Raw genomic sequence first — 22,510 nt, 5'->3', positions numbered from 1 at the left:
TCTTTCTGTTGAAGCTGCTTACTCCTTCCAATAAATATTTATTACTAGCAAAAGGAACTATCTTTGGATTAGGAAGCACTTCCAGGATGCTTTAAGTCAAAAAAATTTGGCCTAATTCTAATCACTTGTTACGACACCCGAACAAGCATTCCTGTGGTGTAACTTTCTTTCTGGCTGTTGCAAACGCTGTAGCAAGCGGTGAGTGGCCTGGTCCACATGCCAGTGAACTAGAGATACCTGCCACTGCCAGTGAGTAGGCACAAGGGTTTGGAGGGAGGAGGGGAGGGTGCAGAATGGGGAGGTGACAGGGCAAGAAGGAGGGTGGATCAGGACTGGGAAAGGGCAGGTTCAGCAGCGTCTGCCAAATCCTAGCCCCCTTCCCAGGCCTTATCCGCCTTCATGGAGGCACTCAACTTGCACCAGCACCACCTATGTACATAGCTTTATAGCTGGTGCAGGTCCAAGTTGACCCACTAGGCCAACAGGAGCTTTCCCCAGGGCAAGGAAACACCTACGTATTCACTTTGAAGGTAAATCAATTTCTATGCATTTACTTAACTCTGTTTACATTTGTATAGCCTTCATTTCTCTCCAATGTAATTTAAATAAGCTACTAATTCTAAAATATATAAGTTGGTAGATGTACCCTCTTACTTTAGTGATGTTTTGGTTTATTGTTGTTTTTTAAATGGTCCAGAACTTTTCTTGACACTGAGCTGGAGCAGTCCGAGGAATTCTACCAGAGCCTCCCTCGCCCTCTGAAGCTGGGAGTTGCGTTATACAATGCCGTTGTGTCTAAATCAGAAATGCTGTGTTATTTTGTGATAATTCTGAATCACATGGTCTCCGCCTCCATCCTAACTTTGGTTCTGCCTATGCTGATATTTCTGTGGGCCATGTTGTCCATTCCAAGGCCTACAAAATTATTTTGGATGACTGCTATAATTTACACTGAGGTGGGTATTCAGCAGGTGCTACTTTTAGGGCAAAGTGATGAATGTAAATAAGGCTATCCTAAAATCCATGGTTTGTGGTGTCAAGAATGCACTGCCATGAATCTTAAGCCATTTCTGCCCAATGTTGCATATACGCAACGGGGACCAAATGTGTACACCTGTGGGCCGGGCAAAAATGGTTAAGCTTCATAATTCCCCCTCCCACTGTCCTCCTCCTTTGCATACAAGAAGTTGAAAGTTTGGGGGAAAGGTGATTAAGGGGGGGCATGACTGAGACTTATAAAATTATGCATGATGTGGAACTGTGATTGTCAACTGGTGTGCCATGGTACATTGGGGTGCCCTGAAAGATTTGCAGGCATGAGCGGGAGTTTGGAGCACAGCAGTTGAAAATGGCTGAAAATCTCTTTGGGGTGCTGCAGCTCTGTTTCTAGGGCAACTGTTTGTAGTAATGAATGGTCTGTCCCCCTTCCTCTGCCAAGCTGTTACTACAGACAATTGCCCTATAAGTACCCTTAAAAGTGCCCTAGAAGTACCCATAAAAGTCTCTCGGAAGATGAAAGTGACATCGCAAGTGAAGACTATAGAAAAGACCATAGAGGTCAGTGTGCCATGAGCAGAAAAATGTTGAAAATCACTGGTGTAGAGAGAGCAGATAGAACCAGGGATCAAAACTAGAACCAGGGATAATTCATTAAAACCGGAAGGGGGATTGAAGATGAATAAAGGGAGGTACTTCTTTGCACAGGGTGAAAAATTACTTTTGCAGAACTGAAGAGCCAACCAGCTTTCCTAGAAGCTAGCTTGGAAGGAGGATGTCAGAGACCGTCACCTGATAGTGAGAGGAGAGTTCTTGTTTCTTTGGCGGATAGTTGTCCTGAGATCACTGCATTCAATTAATTTGTTGTTTCCTTTTCTCCTGCCAGACAACAATTGTGGTCAAATACTTTTTTCAGTTTGGATTTTTTCCTTGGACCACTAAGGTTTATTGTGGCATCAATGCAGAAGAGCCATTTGTGCTGCCAAATATTGTTGGGATTGAGAAGAAGGATGGCTATGTATACTTTGATCTGCTGCAACTGCTGGCTTTGTTCTTCCACAAGTATATCTTGAAGGTACTGCAAACCTTTCTTCACAGGACGGAGAACATGGTCCACTTTTTAAAAGTGACTTTAGAGCACAGGTTCAGTAGCGTGGATAGAGCAGTGCAAAATGGTAAGTAGTGTAGGCACCCCAATAGGAGTGTAAGCACTAAAATTGAGTGTTGGGAGAGTTAGAACAGACAAAAGAAAATATTTCTTTACTCGGCGTGTGGTTGGTCTGTGGAACTCCTTGCTGCAGGATGTGGTGCTGGCATCTGGCCTGGACGCCTTTAAAAGGGAATTGGACAAGTTTCTGGAGGAAAAATCCATTATGGGTTACAAGCCATGATGTGTAGCTGCAACCTCCTGATTTTAGAAATGGGCTATGTCAGAATGCCAATGCGAGGGAGGGCACCAGGATGAGGTCTCTTGTTATCTGGTGTGCTCTCTAGGGCATTTGGTGGGCCGCTGTGAGATTCAGGAAGCTGGACTAGATGGGCCTATGGCCTGATCCAGTGGGGCTGTTCTTATGTTCTTATGTTAAGCAGTCCCTCCCACTCACCCTTGGAACCATTCAGGTGGCAACAGCCTGTGGGAGGGGCTGCTCACACTCAGGTTCGGGAGCCTGCGCTGCTTACCATTTTGCATCACTCTAGCTCCACTACTGCACAGATTCATTCATTTCTGCATTGGGGTGGATTTATACAGTGCAGTACACAAAACAATAGAGCAGGAGCTGAGAACCGCCCAGCAAGACTGAAGGAAGTAAGGTGTTGTTTCTTGTTTGTTAGGCCTCCAATGCCCAGCCTAAATGTCATTTTTTTTCTTCAACTAAAGCGTCCAGCTTCCTGCCATCTTGCTTTCCTGTCTAGTTGCAGACTTGAACAGAACCAAACTGAACATTTTGCACTAGAATGAAACCATAAATCTCAGGGTCTGTCCATCTCAAAGACGATTTGCTCCCACAGGTGGCCAATATACGTACTTTATTTGCTGTATGAATGAAAGAATGGACACTGATGTTTGCCAACAAATTGAAATTTTTGTATTTATTTTGTGCTTTACAGTAGTGTTTCTTAAACTATGGGTCTGGACCCACTAGGTGAGCCAGGCAGGCTTTGGGACTGAACTTTGAGGAGTTTTGCAGCCTCAACTGGCCCCCCTTTTGGCAACTGGCAACCAACCTTTATATTTTGCAGCCATGGAGCACCTCCCCACCTGAAAAAATATTTATTCCTCATAGGGATTTGAACCCCTAGCTTCTGGCTCCACAGACCAGCACTTTAGCAATTGAGCCATAGGAACTCTTAGGCTCAAAGTGTTGGAACTAATACTTGAGGTGCTGATGCCCACCAGCTGGGCTCAAGACCTTATATATTAGTTCTGAACACTTTAACTATGGGCTTTCCTATAGCCCAATAGAAAGAGTGCTGGGCTGTGGAGCACAAGGTTGGAGGTTCAAATCCCTCCCTAGCCAGCAGTGCGGGGCAGCGCAGGGAGGAAAAAAAGGTGGGGGTGGAGAGGAGGGGGGAAAAGGTGCCGGAACGCCGTTCCGGTGCGTTCCATTACAAAAAAAGCCCTGGTGCTTCCAAACCATAGTATCCCATAGCAAAACTGCAAGGCAGGTCTATATTTTTATCTGCAAGTGAATATTCACCATTGTTCTTCTGTTTCCTTGTCTTTCTCTCAGCTTCCAGTGTTGCTTCCTCAGAACTGGCCCATGTGTAGCCCCTCTTAGCCATGGGGAACTGACTGACATTCTTTTGTCCTTCCAGAGTGGTTTGTGTTTCCCATGTTTTAAAGATACACAATAAATTTCACTGTATTATGTTTCATAGTGTTATGGGCTTTGGGATTCCAAAGTTATCCCAACACCAGACTCAAAGAGAAAGATAGTGACACGGAGGCAAAAGAACAGAGACCACAGAGGCCATCTGAAGGAATGTCAGCCTGGGTCAGCTGCTGGGTGCACCTGTAGATCTCAGAGTCCCTCAAGAGACACCTTCGAAGGAAACAGCAAGAGTGTTCCTGAAGGTAGTTGGACATATATGTGTGACTGTTACATTTTGGGGGGCACCAGTGTTTGGCCAGGTCAGGCACTGGTTGAGAACCCAGCCCATCAGAGCACCCACCTGGCCAGTCACTCCCTCTTTTTCCATGTGAGTTTCCCACTCTTCCAACTGGCCAATGAGCTTTCTCCCCAAAGCCCCTGCATGCTTCTCCCACCATCTTCCCTGGCCAACAGGGTGCAAAGACTTTGAGGAGGAAGCCCGTTGGCCACTGTGAAGGTGGGAATAGGACTCGGCAGTGGAAACTCCTTTGTCTCTACTCCAAGTTGTGAATAAGAATGGGATGCAGTGCCATCTCCTTTTTGTGTTACTCATCAAGGATGGGAGTTGGAGGATCTGCTAATGGGGAGGTGGGCGAAGCCACTGCTGCCCACACCTAATAAGGTTGCAGGGGTGTCTGGAGGAGGGCAGGAAGAACAGTATCAAGGGGGCACATTTTGTTGCAGGTTTATTGCTCTTACTCCACCTTTCTCCATTCTTCTCTTTTGCTGTTGGTTGGCTTGTGACTAGTCTCTTGGCTTCCTCTTTGTATAAACACTTTTTCATATAAACACCTAAAAACTTGACCTCCCTGTGGTCATAACATTACAATGCTGGCATTTTGGGGAACCCGAGGCAGGAATTGTCACCAGAGCTTTCACTTCAAAATTATACAAAGATCAGTGGAAATTATGCCTGAAGGGTTGATTGTGAATGGTTTGCGGAGTGCATGATGGATGAGGTGTCATGCATTCAGCGAATGGACCTCACATGAGTTGCTAAGAGCCTCAAATGGGGCACTGCTCTTATGAAATTAATGCTTCCCAGAGCAGAGCTCATATTGCTTTCTTTTTGGCAGGCAAGCCACTGAAGGGAGCCAAGAAGAAATGGAATTTTTTCAGGACAAGACTCACTGATAGGAAGAGATTTACCAAAGAGACAATCCACCAGCAGATGGTGAAGGCGAGGAAGCTATTGATCAAAACGTAAATAGCATCTATTTTGTTCTGCTTATAATGCAAGTGAGACTTTGAAGCATGGTAGAATCGGGACGCGGGACCAAGCCGCTTCTACAGTTTATCTGCTATGTCTGTGTGTAATGTATTCACGTTGCAAAATTAGCTTGCATTTTTAAATTGTTTTATTGTGTGGAAAAGTGCTCAGTGCTGTTGGAATCCATTTTATTTTTATTTTATATGTTATGTTTTCTCCAAAGAACTTAAGATAGCACACTTGGAATTGTGGGATTTCATTCTCACAACAACCCTCTGAGGAATGTTAGGCTAAGACAACAAATGTGACTCTAGAGACAAGAGTCAGAACAAAATCAGAATCCAGGGATGAAAACTAAATGACAGGCAAATGAGAAGTGCAAATTACTGGAGATGTCCAGCTATGAACTGGTGCCTAGCTGCCTGGAGAATAGGATGACCACTCTTCTGTACTGTTAAGAGCTGTATAGGAGAGGTTTAGGAAAATAAGTTCTTTTCTCATCTCTGTATGGCAAGTGACACTGGCCAAAATTCCCTGTTCTGTACAACCAGGCCTTGTCCTCCTTTGCATCTGGTCATCCTAATGAGGTATTCCAATGCAACTGTTGTTCTGTAACTCCTTCCCATTACATGTCATTTCTGAGAAGTAGTAGGAAGGAATACCTGCAGAGAAAGCCTCAAGGCTCCTTCCCGTGGAAACCCCTTTCACTGCTGACATGAACATAAACTCATAGTTGACCGCTGTTTGTATGGAAAAGCCAATCTAACATGTCTCGATTGGCTGACATTTTATTGGAATGCAGAGGCAAAAAAGGTTGTAATTGATTGCCAGGCTTTCTTCAAGGAATATTTGGGACTAGTGGATCATGACTCTGTACATGGGGTCTCTATGAGGAGGCCTTCATTCAGAACCTTTCTAGCCCTACAGCCCTATGTGCTTGTGATGCTGCCTCTAGCTAGTAGGGTTTTCTACTGAAATTATGCTGAATATTATTATTATTATTATTATTATTATTATTATTATTATTATTATTATTATTATTATTATTATTATTATTAACAGTATTTATATATTGCTTTTCAACTAAAAGTTCACAAAGCGGTTTACAGAGAAAAATCAAATAACTAAATGGCTCCCTGTCCCAAAAGGGCTCACAATCTAGAAAGATGCAAAAGAATACCAGCAGACAGCCACCAGAACAGACACTGCTGGGGTGAGATGGGCCAGTTACTCTCCCCCTGCTAAAAAAAAGGAGCACCCACTTGAAAAAGTGCCTCTTACCCAATCAGCAGGGGTTAAGAATGAATACATTCTTTGAGTTGTCCTTTTGAGAGCCATAATACCACTTTGTAGCTTGACTCACATGGATTCATTTTTATCTGCAGTGCTCTTCAGATTTACTGGCCTATCAAACAATTCTTCTACGACATTATTCATCCAGAGTACAGCTCAGTCTGTGATGTTTACGTTCTCATGTTCCTCGTTGATGTGATTAATTTTATTATTGTCATATTTGGCTTCTGGGCTTTTGGTGTAAGTATAAGCATGCATTGGTTAACCTCTAAAATGAAAGGTGCTCAGAACATGTGCCACATAATCTGGAACTAAAGTTCTGACCAAATCAGAAGCAGTGCAGGATTAGAATCAGGTCCTTCTGACAACCCCAGGTGGAGTCACTGAACAGTCCATTGTTTTGCATGCTTCTCTCTGCCATGTCTCTAGTCAGTGAAAACTGTAGCATTTCTGCTGCTGAGAATCCAACCTGGCCATATTTTCCAGGACAAATTGCTAGCCAACAAGGGGATGCTGTCTGCAATATCTTCAAGGCTTCAGTGAAACTGCTGATGCACTAGGAGGGGAGAGGGGCCGATCTGGAAACAGGGTTAGCAGTGGCTGCAGAAGTGTGAAGTCAAGAGTGGGGAGGTTGGTCTTAAGAATGAACACAAGGGAGAGGACTGGGAAGAAGGTGCTAAAGAACCAGGACATAGGTATACCACAGACGCAAACTGGTTTAATAGGAGCACCTCTCACCAGGGGAGCTGGGTACTGGGCAAGAGAAGGAATCTCTTAAAATCACATCCCTCAACAACATTTTCAGGATCATTTCAGGGAAGCTATAATTTAAACTGGCACAAAACTTATATTTGTAATGCGGATGCAGTGTACTCATAGACTCTTGCTCAAAGCCTAAGGCTGCACCTTTTCTTTTGTGTGTAGGTTTTGTAAGTGAATGCTTCTGATTTATTTCAGAGACACTCTGCTGCTGCTGACATCACAGAGTCTCTTTCAGAAGACCAGGTCCCTGAAGCTTTCCTCGTGATGCTCTTGATGCAGTTTGGCACAATGATAGTTGATCGGGCGATCTACTTGAGAAAGAACATGTTTGGGAAGTGTGTTCTTCAGGTGGTTCTTGTCTTTGGCATCCACTTTTGGATGTTCTTCATCTTGCCTGGAGTAACAGAAAGGTGCAACTTCTAGTCTGGCACAAGAGAAGCCTTTAATCTCACATCATTGTTAGTCAAGGGGGGGAAAAACGGAATGTCTCTTCTGTTCATTTGCAGGAGATTTAACAGGAATCCAGTGGCTCAGCTGTGGTACTTTTTCAAATGCATCTATTTTGGTTTGTCAGCATATCAGATTAAATGTGGTTACCCTAAACGGGTCTTGGGCAACTTTCTGACTAAGAGATATAACTGCATAAACCTCTTCTTATTTCAAGGGTAAGGAGCATTTGTATAACAGATGGCAGGAAAAACTTAGTTTGAAAATTTTATGAAAGTTAAGCCAGTATGTTCAGTGCCTGCCTCCAGGAGCACCAGACATTGCCAGACAGTGAGATGATTCTGACATGTGCCACGTTTTGTATGACAGGTATTTAATTTTGCCATTGTTTATCCACTTTCATAGCCACTTTGAACACCTCCATGTTGGAGGAGTTGTACATTTTATAAGCAAGCATACACACAAAGTGTTTTGGGTTTAGGACTCCTGAACCCCTAACAGTCATGCAACCCTGCCAAAATAATTGAAAAAGTCACCATCATACACATTCAGCCTGCTATAATACAGGTATTTATATATACCACCTTTCATGGTCTTCAGATTTCTCCTCAGACTTTATTTCAAGGCAGTTTACACAGGCAGGCTATACTAAATCCCTATAGGGATTTTTACAATTGACAAAGGTTCTGTCTTTCAAGAACTACAACATCTCAAATGGATCCTTTTATGATCTGCTATCACATTCTGGCCTCCAGTTTCCTCCCACGCAAGCTGACAATCCTTCATATCTCACTTGAAGGGTGGCCAAAGAGCAGATGGAAAAACTCGGCTCAGCTTGTCAGCTGCTTCAAGGTCTCACTGTTCACGGTGCCGGTGGCCTCGAACTTGCGACCTTCAGCTGTTATCTTCAGGCAAACGGAGGTCTACCCTCTAGACCAGACCTCCTGCCCCATCCCCCAGACCTATACATTCCATCATTATTGTTCTGAAGTCATACTGTAGTCATTGTTCTGCCTGAAGTCATCCCATGGGAGGCAGAGATGAGATACCACCCAAGGCAAAACTATGGCACAGTGTTCATATTAATGAAATAGCCATTCACTCTCCCAGTGGGCTTTGCAATGGGTTTAAAGCTTTTTAACAGAATTTTCAGTACCTTCATCAAACTACAGTCCCCAGGATTCCTTGCGGTTAGCCATGGTAGACAGATACAAAAGAGACAGAAGTACAAATAGTCTCAACATTTGGAAAGTCGTATTGATTTGCCAGAAGTACAGAAGCACCAGAAGTAACTTGAAATACTGCCTCAGGTAGTTAATGCAAAATGCTTGCCTGTATCCCTAACCTATCCCTTTTTCCTTCTCTGTGTAGATTTCGCCTGGTACCTTTCTTAATGGAGCTGAGAGCTGCCATGGATTGGGTGTGGACCGACACCACTCTCAGCCTGTCCAGTTGGATCTGCTTAGAGGATATTTATGCTAACATTTTCATCATGAAATGCTGGAGAGAATCTGAGAAAGTGAGTGATATTCTTTAGGGATGATAGTTATATTCCAAATCCATATGATGCAGGGTTGTCTACTGGGACAGGAGTATTGAATGCAGTCGGCATCTAGGTTTGACATAGGACCCAAACTTATCCAACTTTCCAGCGCTGGTGCAGCTGCAGTGCCCCCCTGAGGCAAGGGAATAAACGTTCGCTTACCTTGTGGAGGCCTCCATCAATACCCTCCCACCATGGGATGCGGCGCACACCCCATTGGCATGGCTGTACCAGTGCTGGAAAGTTGAATGGGATTTGGCTCTTCCTAACTCCTAACTTCCTTAATAATACTGTTAATACTGTTAATAATAACTCAGTGAAAGAATGTGTTCTACATTCAGTACTAGCACCAGGTTTCTGGGGTCCCCCACTGTGCATTTGGCATGACCACTGCCATCAGTAGTAAGGATTCAAGGACTGGCCTGGTTAGGTGCACCCTCTGATGGGTACAGATCCTTGGTCAATGCCCAACTGGCTGACATCTGATGTCTGCTCATAATTGGGAAACAGGTGTAAGGATTTGCAGCTTACAACATGTAGCTTTTTAATGTTGAGGTGCTGAGATGTAAGACTGTCATGTTGTAGAAAAAATCATGAGGCTGTGGGATACGGCAGGGTAGGAGTGTGAAATAGCTGGGTAATAGATGTGCATTGAATGTTCGGCACCTTGACATTTTCACTCTGAAGTCAACTTTCGCATCAGATGGGTTGTGGCCGGTTCCCATGGCAAGCAGCATGCAAACGCGGAACTGGGTGCAAAATTTAGCATGCAGAATGTTTCAACTTGTGAGCTTTGTTTAAAATTGAAAAGCCAGTTTGGCTGCATAAGATGTGCCTGAATGAGTGTGGGTAGAGTCTAGGAAAATCTCAGCATATGATTGGCAGGGCTCAGTGGGCAGAATTCAGTGCCCTGTGTACTTGCCACTCCTAGGATGGCCAGAAGTTAAAATTATTGTAGGAAAAGTCCAATATATGCCCATAAGGCAAATATGTAGCATTTGAAGAATTCAGGTTTTTTTTTCTCATGGTGCTTTAATTCAAATGACCTTGGTGCGGGGAATTTGGGGGTTCAATATATTTATTTAATCATTTTATGTGTTCCAGAAATACCCCCAGCCTCCTGGGCAGAAGAAGAAAATGCTTGTCAAATATGGGATGGGAGGCTCCATTGTCTTTATACTGATCCTCATTGTGTGGTTTCCGCTGCTTCTTATGTCTCTGATTAAATCCGTGGCCGGAGTCACCAACCAGCCTTTAGGTGTATCTGTCAAAATTACCATCAGTGGTTACGAGGTGAGACAATTGTGCTTTTCAGCTAACACTGCAGAGACAATTTTTCACAATGAGGCTACCTTTATGGCACCCAGACCTGTAGTTCTAACATGGCCAGAACTTGGGAGGGATCATAGCTGAGAGGTGGCACACCTAGTTTGCATGAAGAAGGCCCCAGGTTTGATCTCTGGTAGTCCCAGTTAATGGATCGGGTAGCAGGGAAAAGCCCTGCCTGAGGCTTTGGAGAGCTGTGGCCAGTCCTGGATGGCTCATGGGTTGGGCATCAGCACACAGCATCAGCACACAGCAGGTGTAAGACTGGCTTGCAGTCTATGCTGCTGCTTTCATATGAGTACAAACCTGCAAGCCAGTCGTACATGAGCTGTGTGCTGATGCTTCCCCAAACCATTGTGGAGCCTGCAATACTTACCACGCTACCGCCCCCTATAGCTATGCTACCACTTTCAGATGCTACAGGTGGCATGGTAAGTATTGCAGGTGCTGCAATTTGCCATGTAACAGGGCCCTCCCGCTTACCATTGGAGCTATTCTAGGCAGTGACGGCAAAACATTGCCGTCAGAATGTCTTCAATGGTGAGTGGGAGGGGCCATAACACAGTGCATTGTGGCACCTGCAATACTTAACACACCATCCCCCTGTAGCTATACTTCTGTCTGAAAGTGACAAGTTTAAAATGAGCTGCCTCTACAGCAGAGTTCAAGTTTATAATACTAGCTTTTCTTTCTTTCTTTCTTTCTTTCTTTCTTTCTTTCTTTCTTTCTTTCTTTCTTTCTTTCTTTCTTTCTTTCTTTCTTTCTTTCTTTCTTTCTTTCTTTCTTTCTTTCAGTCCTTATTCACCATGAGTGCTCAGCAACAAAATCTGATCCCTTTCACTCGCACAGAGTATAATGACCTCAGCACTCAGTATGCTCTTCATCCTGTAAGTAAAAGCTCAGACAGCACAAACCTCTAGCCCCTCCTGCTGTTGCTGGCCCTGCTGCCCACAGTACTTCTTTCTCCAACAAGAGGCACCAGGCCTCAAGCATTTCTGAAAGTCATGCAGTCTGCTTTGGAAGCTGGTTGTGATTATTCAGTGGTAGAAACAAAAGAAATCCGCGGATGGATCTCAGAAGCAGTCCTTTCTTCTTTAAAGTGTACTCATTGTAGTAGGGTTATTTTTATCAGAACAATTTAGGCAGCAGATGTTAGCAACAGAGTGTGTTACACAACGTCTCTGGCTCAGAGAACCCATCTTGCTTCTACCGCATTGTGGTGTTGGAACTGGTATAATCCCAAGCCCTGTTGCAACCTAGGGAGTTCTGTTCCAGAAGTGAACACAGTTTGGCTTCACAATGGCAGCAAAAATATATTTATCCTAGCTGATGATGCCACTTTGCATTGTAACCTTGTGGCAGGGTATGTGTGTGGGATAGCATTGTCACCTACAGTGCAAGCCCATGCGTGCCTACCCAAAAGTAAGACCCACTGAGGACAATGGGACTTACTCCCAAGTACATGTGTATAGGATTCTAGCCCTAGTTTCCCACTGCTGGTGTCTTTACAAGTCGACACCAAAATATGCTATGAATTTATTTTCACTTTTAGTCTGTCCTATCCACAGGGCTCCCGAATGGTGAACAACTGTAAGGAAAAATAGTCTTCTTTATTATCATATAGTTTCAAAATTGAATGCTGTCAGTTTAAACAGGTTCCTGGGCCAAATCTCAGTGAGCTGTGGCTCAAATTAGATTCAAAACTATTAGTTCAAATAGTTCACTAGACCACAGACTGGTGTGATAAAGAGACAAAAGTATAAAATGGAATCATTCCCACTCCCAAGTGACCTTGCTTTAGAGCTGGTGATCATCATGTTACATTTACAGGCATAGAACTGGTTTATGTGTTACCATCATGTCCCACCTGGAATTAATCCAACAAACCTCCCTTATTGTCAGGCACAACAGCCTTGCAAACGAAGAGACCTAGTCATACTTTGGGAGGGACCTAGCCAGCATCTTTTTTCCACTTCCCTTTTGAATTGTGGTGGTACACTGTAATTTGTTCCAAACTAGCTGGAAGGAATCTCCGAAGTTGCTGTCTCCTGTGCCACCTATGCAACTATATTCCTCACTATTAGATGGAATTAGAAGCAGGACAGAACAGCATCTACTGCTGTGCTCTCAAACTTTCTTGGAACACTTAGGTTGGCTTTGGCTATAATAGCTGACAAGTCCAAAACTGTGGCTGCAACTGAATTCAAATGGTGTCAGCAAAAGCAGAGGCTAGCTAGAAGCCAGGAGGCTCCTCTGTCTGATATGTTTTCAATCCCCCTGTGTTTTATCTTCCTAGGCTGCCATGCAATTTATAGTGAACTACAGCCCAGAAGACATTGTGGTTGCAAAAATCAAAGGCAGTGCTAGTTTGCTGTGGACCATCAGTCCGGCAAGCCGGAAAGCTATGATTGCTGAACTTTCCAACTCCTCTGCAATCTATGTCAATTTCCAATGGACGCTTCTCAGGTGAAAAAAAAGGGTTCAGTCCTATCCTGGGTTGGCCCAGACTGTGCAGTTGCTAGCTACAATTTAAGAACATAAGAACAGCCCCACTGGATCAGGCCATAGGCCCATCTAGTCCAGCTTGCTGTATCTCACAGCAGCCCACCAAATGCCCCAGGGAGCACACCAGATAACAAGAGACCTACATCGTGGTGCCCTCCCTTGCATTGGCATTCTGACATAGCCCATTTCTAAAATCAGGAGGTTGCACATACACATCATGGCTTGTAACCTGTAATGGATTTTTCCTCCAGAAACTTGTCCAATTCCCTTTTAAAGGCATCCAGGCCAGATGCCGTCACCACATCCTGTGGCAAGGAGTTCCACAGACCAACCACACGCTGAGTAAAGAAATATTTTCTTTTGTCTGTCCTAACTCTCCCAACACTCAATTTTAGTGTTAGTGCTCAGTTTGTCCACTGCATGCTGTGAACCAGGCAATGATGGCACTATTCCACCGCTGCTTTGCCCCCAATGAGCCTACTCATATTTGTGCCAGAATTTTAGCTGGCATAAGTTCAAAGGGGCATGTTGAGCCCAGGCCAGGGGTATAGGACATTGGAGCCACTGCTGTTGCCAGTATCTGCCCTGGGCCGCCTTGACATAACTCCAGTCCAGATCCCTGACCCAGTCCTCTCCTGGTAAACTGCAGAATGCCCCCTCTGCTAACCATGCCTGGGGCTGCTAGCTGATTGCCGTCACAGCAGCCGCCACATGAGTGTCCCAGGCCTTGCACTGATGGAGCACTAATTCCATCAGATGGGGTACTGCAGAACCTTTGCAGTCCTGCCTCCACAATTTGTCCCTCCTATGGTTATTTCTCAGGAGCTTTGCTCAAATAAGGTACCCCAGGCAGCCTTCCCTCACTCTATTGCCCCTTGCATAGTGGCAAGGAATGCAGATAGCATAGAATTCCTCTTCCAAGCCCTGCTCCACATGGCATCTGTGTGGTCTTACAACTTTTCTTGCTTTTCTTACTAAATCAGGAATGCTTCCCTTGTGAAGAATATTGAAGCAACCGGCATTCACACTGTGCGATACGAAGACAAGGGAGTACGGGAGCAAATCGTTCAAATGCTCTGTGGGACCAGGACGAAGCCAGTGTCAGTATTCAAATTTCCTCCATCTTGTTTCTTCAGTGATCTTTGTGGACATAGCACAGTGGCCTGACTTCTAATCAGGAGAACTTCCAAGGTGTCCCTTGTGCAGATGGCCCTTCCCTGTTTTTTGTCCCCAGTATCTAGCATTCAGAGGTATACAGCCCTCTAGATGAAGATTCCATTTAGCTAACATGGCCTGTAGCTGTGGATAAATCTGCATTTACTTTGTGCTAGTGCATTCCATAGGTAAATGATGCATTTGAATAGGAAAGGCAGGTAGAAAAAGTTTTCACTGTGTGCTCCACCTCTCAGCTATAGGTCGACTAGTGGAACTGGGGACTTATTGGAGCTAGACCTCTATTTGCTAGTATAAGTCCTTATAGTATGGGCTTTCTTTCAGTGGCCAGGATACTGCTGAGTCTCTGCTGAGTAGTGGGTTTTAGCATCTTTAAATCAGAATGTTACCTGTATACCTTATCTATGTCAACTTCCAATGGACTCTTCACAGATGAAGAAAACAGCATACTACAATCTTCTCCTTTCTCCCCATGTCGTAGGGATGCATAGACTACATTATTATTTATATACCACTTTTCAACAAAAGTTCACAAAGTGGTTTACAGAGAAAATGCATCTGAAGTGCTTTGCATGTTCAGTAAGCACTGTACAAATGGTATTACTGTTGTTATTAGACTGAAATATTTATACACTGCTCAAAACAATAAAGGGAAAGTTAAACAACACATCCGAGATCTGAATGAATGAAATATGCCTATTAAATACTTTGTTCCTGACATAGTTGAATGTGCTGACAACAAAATCACACAACAATCATCAATGGAAATCACATTTATCAACCCATGGAGGTCTGGGTTTGGTGTCATACTCAAAATTGAAGTGGAAAAACACACTACAGGCTGATCCAACTTCAATGTAATGTCCATAAAGCAAGTCAAAATGAGGCTCAGTAGTGTGTGTGGCCTCCACGTGCCTGTATGACCTCCCTACAACGCCTGGGCATGCTCCTGATGAGGTGGCGGATAGTCTCCTGAGGGATCGCCTCCCAGACCTGGACTAAAGCATCCGCCAACTCCTGGACAGTCTGTGGTGCAACTTGGCGCTGGTGGATGGAGCGAGACATGATGTCCCAGATGTGCTCAATTGGATTCAGGTCTGGGGAACGGGTGGACCAGTCCATAGCATCAATGCCTTCATCTTGCAGGAACTGCTGACACACTCCAGCCACATGAAGTCTAGCATTGGCCTGCATTAGGAGGAACCCAGGGCCAACCGCGCCAGCATATGGTCTCACAAGGGGTCTGAGGATCTCATCTCGGTACCTAATGGCAGTCAGGCTACCTCTGGCGAGCACATGGAGGGCTGTGCGGCCCCCCCAAAGAAATGCCACCCCACACCATTACTGACCCACTGCCAAACCGGTCATGCTGGAGGATGTTGCAGGCAGCAGAACGTTCTCCCTGCCGTCTCCAGACTCTGTCACATCTGTCACATGTGCTCAGTGTGAACCTGCTTTCATCTGTGAAGAGCACAGGGCGCCAGTGGCGAGTTTGCCAATCTTGGTGTTCTCTGGCAAATCAATCAATCAATCAACAGTATTTATATACCGCTTTTCAACTAAAAGTTCACACGTCCTGCACGGTGTTGGGCTGTCAGCACAACCCCCACCTGTGGACGTCGGGCCCTCATACCACCCTCATGGAGTCTGTTTCTGACTGTTTGAGCAGACACATGCACATTTGTGGCCTGCTGGAGGTCATTTTGCAGGGCTTTGGCAGTGCTCCTCCTGTTCCTCCTGGCACGAAGGCGGAGGTAGCGGTCCTGATGCTGGGTTATTGCCCTCCTACGGCCTCCTCCACGTCTCCTGGTGTACTGGCCTGTCTCCTGGTAGCGCCTCCATGCTCTGGACACTACACTGACAGACACAGCAAACCTTCTTGCCACAGCTCGCATTGATGTGCCATCCTGGATGAGCTGCACTACCTGAGCCACTTGTGTGGGTTGCAGACTCCGCCTCATGCTGCCACTAGAGTGACAGCACTGCCAGCATTCAAAGGTCACCCAAACATCAGCCAGAAAGCATAGGGACTGCGAAGTGGTCTGTGGTCACCACCTGCAGAACCGCTCCTTTATTGGGGGTGTCTTGTTACTTGCCTATGATTTCCATCTGTTGTCTACTCCATTTGTGCAACAGCATGTGAACTTGATTGTCAATCGATGTGGCTTCCTAGGTGGACAGTTTGATTTCACAGAAGTGTGATTGACTTGGAGTGACATTATGTTGTTTAAGTGTTCCCTTTATTGTTCTGAGCAGTGTATATTTACTATAAGTGGTGTATATCTTGACTTTCCCTCTAAATAACTTTTGTAGAAGTTGTCAGTCTCTTCACTGAGAGGAAACACAGGTCCTTATGAAGTCCTTATTTCTCCCCTGGGGGCTGGGGATAAGAATAGGCCCTCAGTTTGGCTGTACTTGTCATAAGAGGCGACTAAACAGCCACCGGGTAGATGGGGCTCGTCAGCCTGGGAAGGCAGCTCATCTGAGAGAAGGAAAACTCTGATCCCAAACCTCCACTGCCTTGTGGCTACATCCAGTTAAGGAAAAGGCTTCAGGAGTCAACCTCGAGGCAAAATCCAGAGCCAGAGTCCCTGAGGCAGTTCATGGCTGAACACAGTCACGTTCTGGCAACTCCTGCGACGCCGCTGGAACCAACCGTATTGGCTTCTGCCTTTCCATTGGACCATTTCAGTGACGTGGAGAGGGGGGATTTGCTGCATGGGTAACAGCCTATCCTCCATACCTACTTTACCCAGGCTTCGCGTACTGGAGAGGACACTGTTCCAGGGCCACCATTCAGAGCGCGATACCGTAGTCTTCCGAGACTAAAGGATGCCAAGTGTATGAAGTCCTTATGAAGTCCTTCAGCTATTTTCAACCCGAATCTCAGATTGTACTATAAAATGTGTGAATAATTAATTCTTCAGGGAAGCTTGACTTTAGCCAGCAAAGGAAGTGCTGAATGTAATCAGAAATGATTCGTGAGCCAGTGAGGTATCATGGGCAAGGTTCTGGATTTAGATTAGAGAAACCTGAGTTCAAAATAGCCAAGCTCACAAGGTGACCACAGGTTAGTCAGTGGTTAATCTCAGCTTCTGCTAACTTCATACATTTATTGCAAAGCTAAATTGAAATAATCCCGTACGTCCCACTCTGAGCATCTTGGAGGAAGTGAAAAATAAACACAACATGAGTGATTATCTGCAAGGCTAATGTAGAAAAAAACAAACTGTTGCAGTCACCAAGATTTTGAATTTGCATTTTTTTGTCTAGTTTACTTCCTGGTGTCCTGCCAAAATACCTGAGGGTTACTGAAGGAGTAGAAGCTAAAATTGCACATCGATTGCAAGTGGGTAAGTAAGGCAATGAAGTTAAAAATGAAAAAGAGCGGTTTCCACTTTGAGATAGGAAGGAGGGCCTGACTAGCAGGTTCAGGCATTTCAAATGTATTGCAAGATGGGAAAACCAAATTCTTCATGTGAGTGAGAGAAGCTGATCTCACATAATTTGGTGCTCTGAGACTCTCCACCTACATTTGAAAAGCAAAGCTCTCATTTATATATTCCCATTTCTAGCCCTCATTCACTCATTCATTAACTCATTCACTCATTCATTCATTCACATTTTTATACCACCCTTCTTCCAAGGAGTTCAGGGTGGTGTACATTGTTCCTCCCCTCATTTTGTTCTCAAGACAACCCAGTGAGGCTGAGAGATAGTGACTAGCTCGTGGTCACCCAGGAAGCTTAACGGCCGAGTGGGGATTTGAACCTGGATCTTCTAGATGTAAGTCCAGTTCCAGCTCCCAAACCACTACACCACCCTAGCTTTCACGGCTTCAGTGAAGAATCTGGACAACCTGCAGATTGCTGTCACTACCCAGAATGGCTCCGATGGCGAGTGGGAGGGGCCACTTAGTGTGTTTTGGCACCTGCAGTTTTGCCCCCCTCTAGCTATACTACTGCCCCCCTCCTCTCTCACAGAGGAGGAAGTGCCTCTTCCAAATTGATGCCTCTTGCAATACTTCCATGTGTCACCTAAAAACACTTTTTCCTTCAAAACTATTGTCATTTGCAAACCGTACAAGAATTAATTGAGCATTCAACAAAGGGTGCAATCCTAACCCGCGCTGGAGCAGGCAAGCCAGGAGGCTTGCGCTGCATCGAACACAGGATTGCAGCGAGCAGCAGCTCAGCCACGGGCGTGGGTAAGGGCTGCGTGCCCCTATGGGTCTCCTCGGACCTGTGCCACCTCCGGAGGTAGCTCAAGTCAAAGGAGAGCGGAGCGGCTTGAAGCCGCTCCGCCGCCCCGGGGACGGGGGTTGGGATCCAGCATAACTGCTGGGTTCCAGCCCCGCCCCTGGCTCCCTGCATGCCCGCCTCTGGCCCCATCCTCCCCCTCCCAGTAACGCCCCTCCTGCCCCCCCCACGCCTACCTTTGCCACTTATGTCAGCGTGCTCGCACTGACACAAGCAGCGGTGCAGGAGCCGCAGCGGAGGCTTCTGCCTCCTTCCGCACGTAAGCGCATCTGAATGCATCCCGCCCAAGGAGGTGCAAACGTGCTTTTACAGCACATTTGTGACCCTCCAGGGCCACCTATACCGGCATAACTACCGGTTAGGATTGCGCCATAAAACTCATACAATCAAGGTTTCTTTAATCATCGTTGAAAGGTCTTTTTGGTAGCACCAGCTTTATGGAATACCTTTCACTGGATACCTTTTGGGCCCCCTCACTGTATTTCGCCAAGCACAAAATCACGACAGGTCTTTTTGTTATTATTTCTGTAGTGGGTTGATGCCATTGTAGATTCATTTTGGCTCCAAGTTTCCCTGATTCTTGTATGGGGTGGTGTGGGGGGGGGCTGTTTTAGCATTTTATTGTGCTTTACTTTGTTATTTAATATTATGTTTTATTGGGTTTTATTTTGACTGTAAGTCAGTCAGCTTGGTTTGTCCTGGCAAGAAAGGTGGGGTATAAATGCTTTTAATCAATATTTGGCAGACAGCCCAGCTTAGAACTCTTTCATTCCCCAATCATACTTGATAATCAAGGCTGGGAAAAGATACAGTTTGCCAGCCTTTTAGTCCCAGCACATTGCTAAAATGGGAGTGTTCATGCTGTTTAGTGATTGAGCATGGAATCAAAGAGTGGCAGATTTACAGCCCAATTCTAAGCTTCCCTAGTGTCCAGGACTACAGCAAAGCGACAAAGTGACGACTGCTGTATCCTATGGGGCAGGGAAGCAGTGCCAGGTCTTCTCAGGGTAAGGGAACAAACATTCCCTTTAATGTTTGTTAAGGGAACAAGCATTCCCTTACCCCATGTAGTACCCAGGTAGCCCCAATGGGTCTCCTCAGATCAGCACCAGCTATTGAGTTGGCACAGAAGTGAGGAGACCTGTGTTGGGCTTCCTGACCTGGAAGGGAGGACAGGATACAAGAGCAGAGCCTGCGGCCATCTCTGCCCCCCTTCCAGGCCCACTCCTCCCCTACTCCTGCTGTCCCCCCACATAGTTCTGCCCCCTTCCTGCCCTCCCCCTGTCCCAAAGAGCCCTGCTGCTGGCCAGCAGCCATACTAGCTGGAGCTCTTGGTGGCCATTTTCTGGCGCTGAGGCCCCGTGCCGACTGACGCAGGGCTTAGTAGCATTGGCGCAAAAGTGCCTTACGGTACTTTTTTGCGACAGCCGGCTTAGTGGTGCCGGCACAGGGCCAGTGCTGTGGCCCTCTGGATTGGGCTGTCAACAGTATCAGCATTGTTTAGTAAGCGGTGGGGATGGAGAAACCGGTTAGATTAGAACCGTTGTCCAGGGTGCACTCAGCTACTACTGTGTTGTAGGTTGTATGAATTGGAGGAAGATGTAGCATGTGTAGCCTGGGCATCTTACTGTTGTTCCCATTTGAACAGCTCATTCCAATAAGCCAATGGATATCGAGAAGACGGCCTTCTTCAGAAATATCACCATCAAATTGCAGCAGCTACCAGCCAATGGCTCTTCAAACCATATTCCAGAATGGTGGATTGTTAAGGAACGGAAGCCTGGGTGTTTGGGTAATGGGTGCAGCCAGAATATGGAGCTGTTCATCTGTAATGATAAGGTCAGCCCCTCCAGCCTGGGATTCCTGGCAGGATATGGGTAAGCATGCTCCACTGAAATGTGCTTTGGCTAGCTTACTTGAGATTTGCGAACCCATCAGCCTTTTGCAACATGATGGAGCCTGTCATTCCTCTGAAGGTTTGCTCTTGTGCAAAACGGCAGCAGTTCCTTGTGGAGCAAATTACCATAGTGAAAAGTATAACATTGGATGGTGTAATGGAAGTTTTCAGTGTCCGGTTTTGTGTCCAGTTCCTTTGCTGAAATATGTTTTTCTGGAAAAATTCCACATGGGAAAGATGAGGCCTTCAGCTATTGCAACCGCTTTGTAAAACTAGATGAAAGCTCTGAATACCTGCAGCGTGAACAAGAGGACAGGAGCTGTGCTAGGCAAAAGTACTAAGAACATAAGAACATAAGAACAGCCCCACTGGATCAGGCCATAGGCCCATCCAGTCCAGCTTCCTGTATCTCACAGCGGCCCACCAAATGCCCGATACTAATTCCCTTTATTTGTATTTAGTATTTATTTACTAAATACTAATTCCCTTTATTTGGTTTGCTACTGAGAATTAAGCTGTGAATTGTTTTTTGTTTTCAGCATAATTGTGAGTGATCTATTGATCCATCAGCCAGAGTTTGCACTTGGCTTGTAGGCCAGCATTTCCTTGCAATCACTGATCTCACTGAATGAACACATGTGCAGTTCTACTCCCAGACGGCATTCTAAGCCACAGTGCAAGATAAGATTATCCAACAAATGGCATGCCTTCATGCCTGGCAGCACTCTGGAGTTGTACAGCCACCATACACTGTGTTGAGAGCGCTTTTTTTTTAAACCCATGGAACCTCTCTATTGTTATGGTAAAGAGTTTACATCTGAGCCCACAGGGATCAAATTGGGCTTTACCTCTGAATGTCCATTTGTTACTCACTTGTTGCACATAGTTCCCTTAAGACTGTGCTTGTTCAGGGCAGAAAACACATTTGCTTTATTTTTGTTCCAATGACTCGTTTGTTACTTGTAGAAAGTACCTGGAGTGCCTCCATGCTAGGGGCTGCTGTTACCTGTTCAAAGCAACACCCCCTCTATTACTTTTTATGCCTTATTTCTGTGACAAAGCCATTGTAAGATATATTACTATATTGACCTAAGAACTGAAGATTCCTTAACTTGTGATTGGAGGAAAGAAAAAAGACCTTTTTTAAAAAAAAAAAAAAATGATGACTTCACATCCGGTAAGTAAAAGCTGCAGACGGTTGGAACTCCTACAATGTGTCTCCCTGGTTTGTGTTCACCATCTGAGAAGACTTCAGTAAGACTCAGAAACTCACTGTTTTATATTTTATTGCTTCTGGGTTGATCCGAATAAAGGCACAACCTTATTGTGGGGTTTTTGGTTCCATTTGACAACAATCTGAATATCGTATGGGCACATTTTTGGAATTGTGTCTCCTTGTGAGTTGTCTTGAAAAACAAATTATATCAGCCAACAATTGAGCTGTAGATAGTTTTGCTCTTGCAGGAACTCCCAAGAAAATCCACATGTACTTTGTAACTTGTGTTAATAGTGATTTCTGTGATGGTGATACCCCCATACACTAGCCCAAGGGTGGGCAAACTTTCAACTTTAGGGATCCTAGACCTTTAACAATTATATAGAAGAGGGAATTTCAGCAGGTGCAGCTTGTCATCTGTGAGATATCAAGCTGCACCTGCTGAAATTCCCTCTTTTACACAATTGTTAAAGGTCCAGGATCCCTAAAGTGGAAAGGCTGATCACCCCTACACTAGAGCTTTTGAGATACTTATCAGAGCTGCCTTGAAAAAGACAGGGCAGGTGTCCACACTCACTGTTGGGGTAAATACCCCCCCATCTCACACACAACTCAACAGGTACCTGAAAAAAATAACCTTGGCCTTTGTTTCTGTCTCCTTCTTTTCAGCATTGTCGGCCTCTACATGTCTGTTGTTCTGGTCATTGGAAAATTCATCCGAGAGCTTTTCAATGGAATCTCACGTTCCATCATGTTTGAAGAGCTGCCCAACGTAGATCGTATCTTGAAACTCTGCACAGACATCTTCCTGGTGAGAGAGGCTGGGGAGCTGGAGCTGGAAGAGCAGCTCTTTGCAAAACTCATTTTCCTGTACCGATCTCCTGAAACCATGATCAAGTGGACCCGAGAACCTAAGGAACAATAATGGGGAATGGAATGGTGACAGATCACCATTGTTCCGGAAGGAAATGCCACTGGGAAACTGTTGATATACACGTGGAAGAGATTGT

At 45.3% G+C, this 22,510-nt stretch overlaps 1 protein-coding gene across 1 annotated transcript in view; it reads left to right on the top strand.

The window, feature by feature from the left end:
• LOC136648594 (piezo-type mechanosensitive ion channel component 2-like) overlaps positions 1 to 22,434 on the top strand; it is a 69,833-nt gene extending 47,399 nt beyond the window's left edge. Inside the window, 15 exon segments of the mRNA XM_066624714.1 lie at positions 698 to 956; positions 1,883 to 2,071; positions 3,877 to 4,060; positions 4,946 to 5,072; positions 6,465 to 6,612; positions 7,330 to 7,544; positions 7,641 to 7,799; positions 8,953 to 9,100; positions 10,229 to 10,417; positions 11,245 to 11,337; positions 12,747 to 12,916; positions 13,939 to 14,055; positions 17,402 to 17,481; positions 20,036 to 20,264; positions 22,170 to 22,434. Coding sequence (XP_066480811.1) covers positions 698 to 956; positions 1,883 to 2,071; positions 3,877 to 4,060; positions 4,946 to 5,072; positions 6,465 to 6,612; positions 7,330 to 7,544; positions 7,641 to 7,799; positions 8,953 to 9,100; positions 10,229 to 10,417; positions 11,245 to 11,337; positions 12,747 to 12,916; positions 13,939 to 14,055; positions 17,402 to 17,481; positions 20,036 to 20,264; positions 22,170 to 22,425 — 2,563 coding nt within the window. The 3' untranslated portion in view covers positions 22,426 to 22,434.
• Positions 22,435 to 22,510: the final 76 nt, after the last annotated feature.

Source organism: Tiliqua scincoides, chromosome 4 (genome assembly GCF_035046505.1).
Source record: "Tiliqua scincoides isolate rTilSci1 chromosome 4, rTilSci1.hap2, whole genome shotgun sequence".
Taxonomy (NCBI): Eukaryota; Metazoa; Chordata; class Lepidosauria; order Squamata; family Scincidae; genus Tiliqua; species Tiliqua scincoides.
The sequence above is the reverse complement of the archived record's forward strand: the minus strand, read 5'-3'. Positions and strand labels throughout refer to the sequence as shown.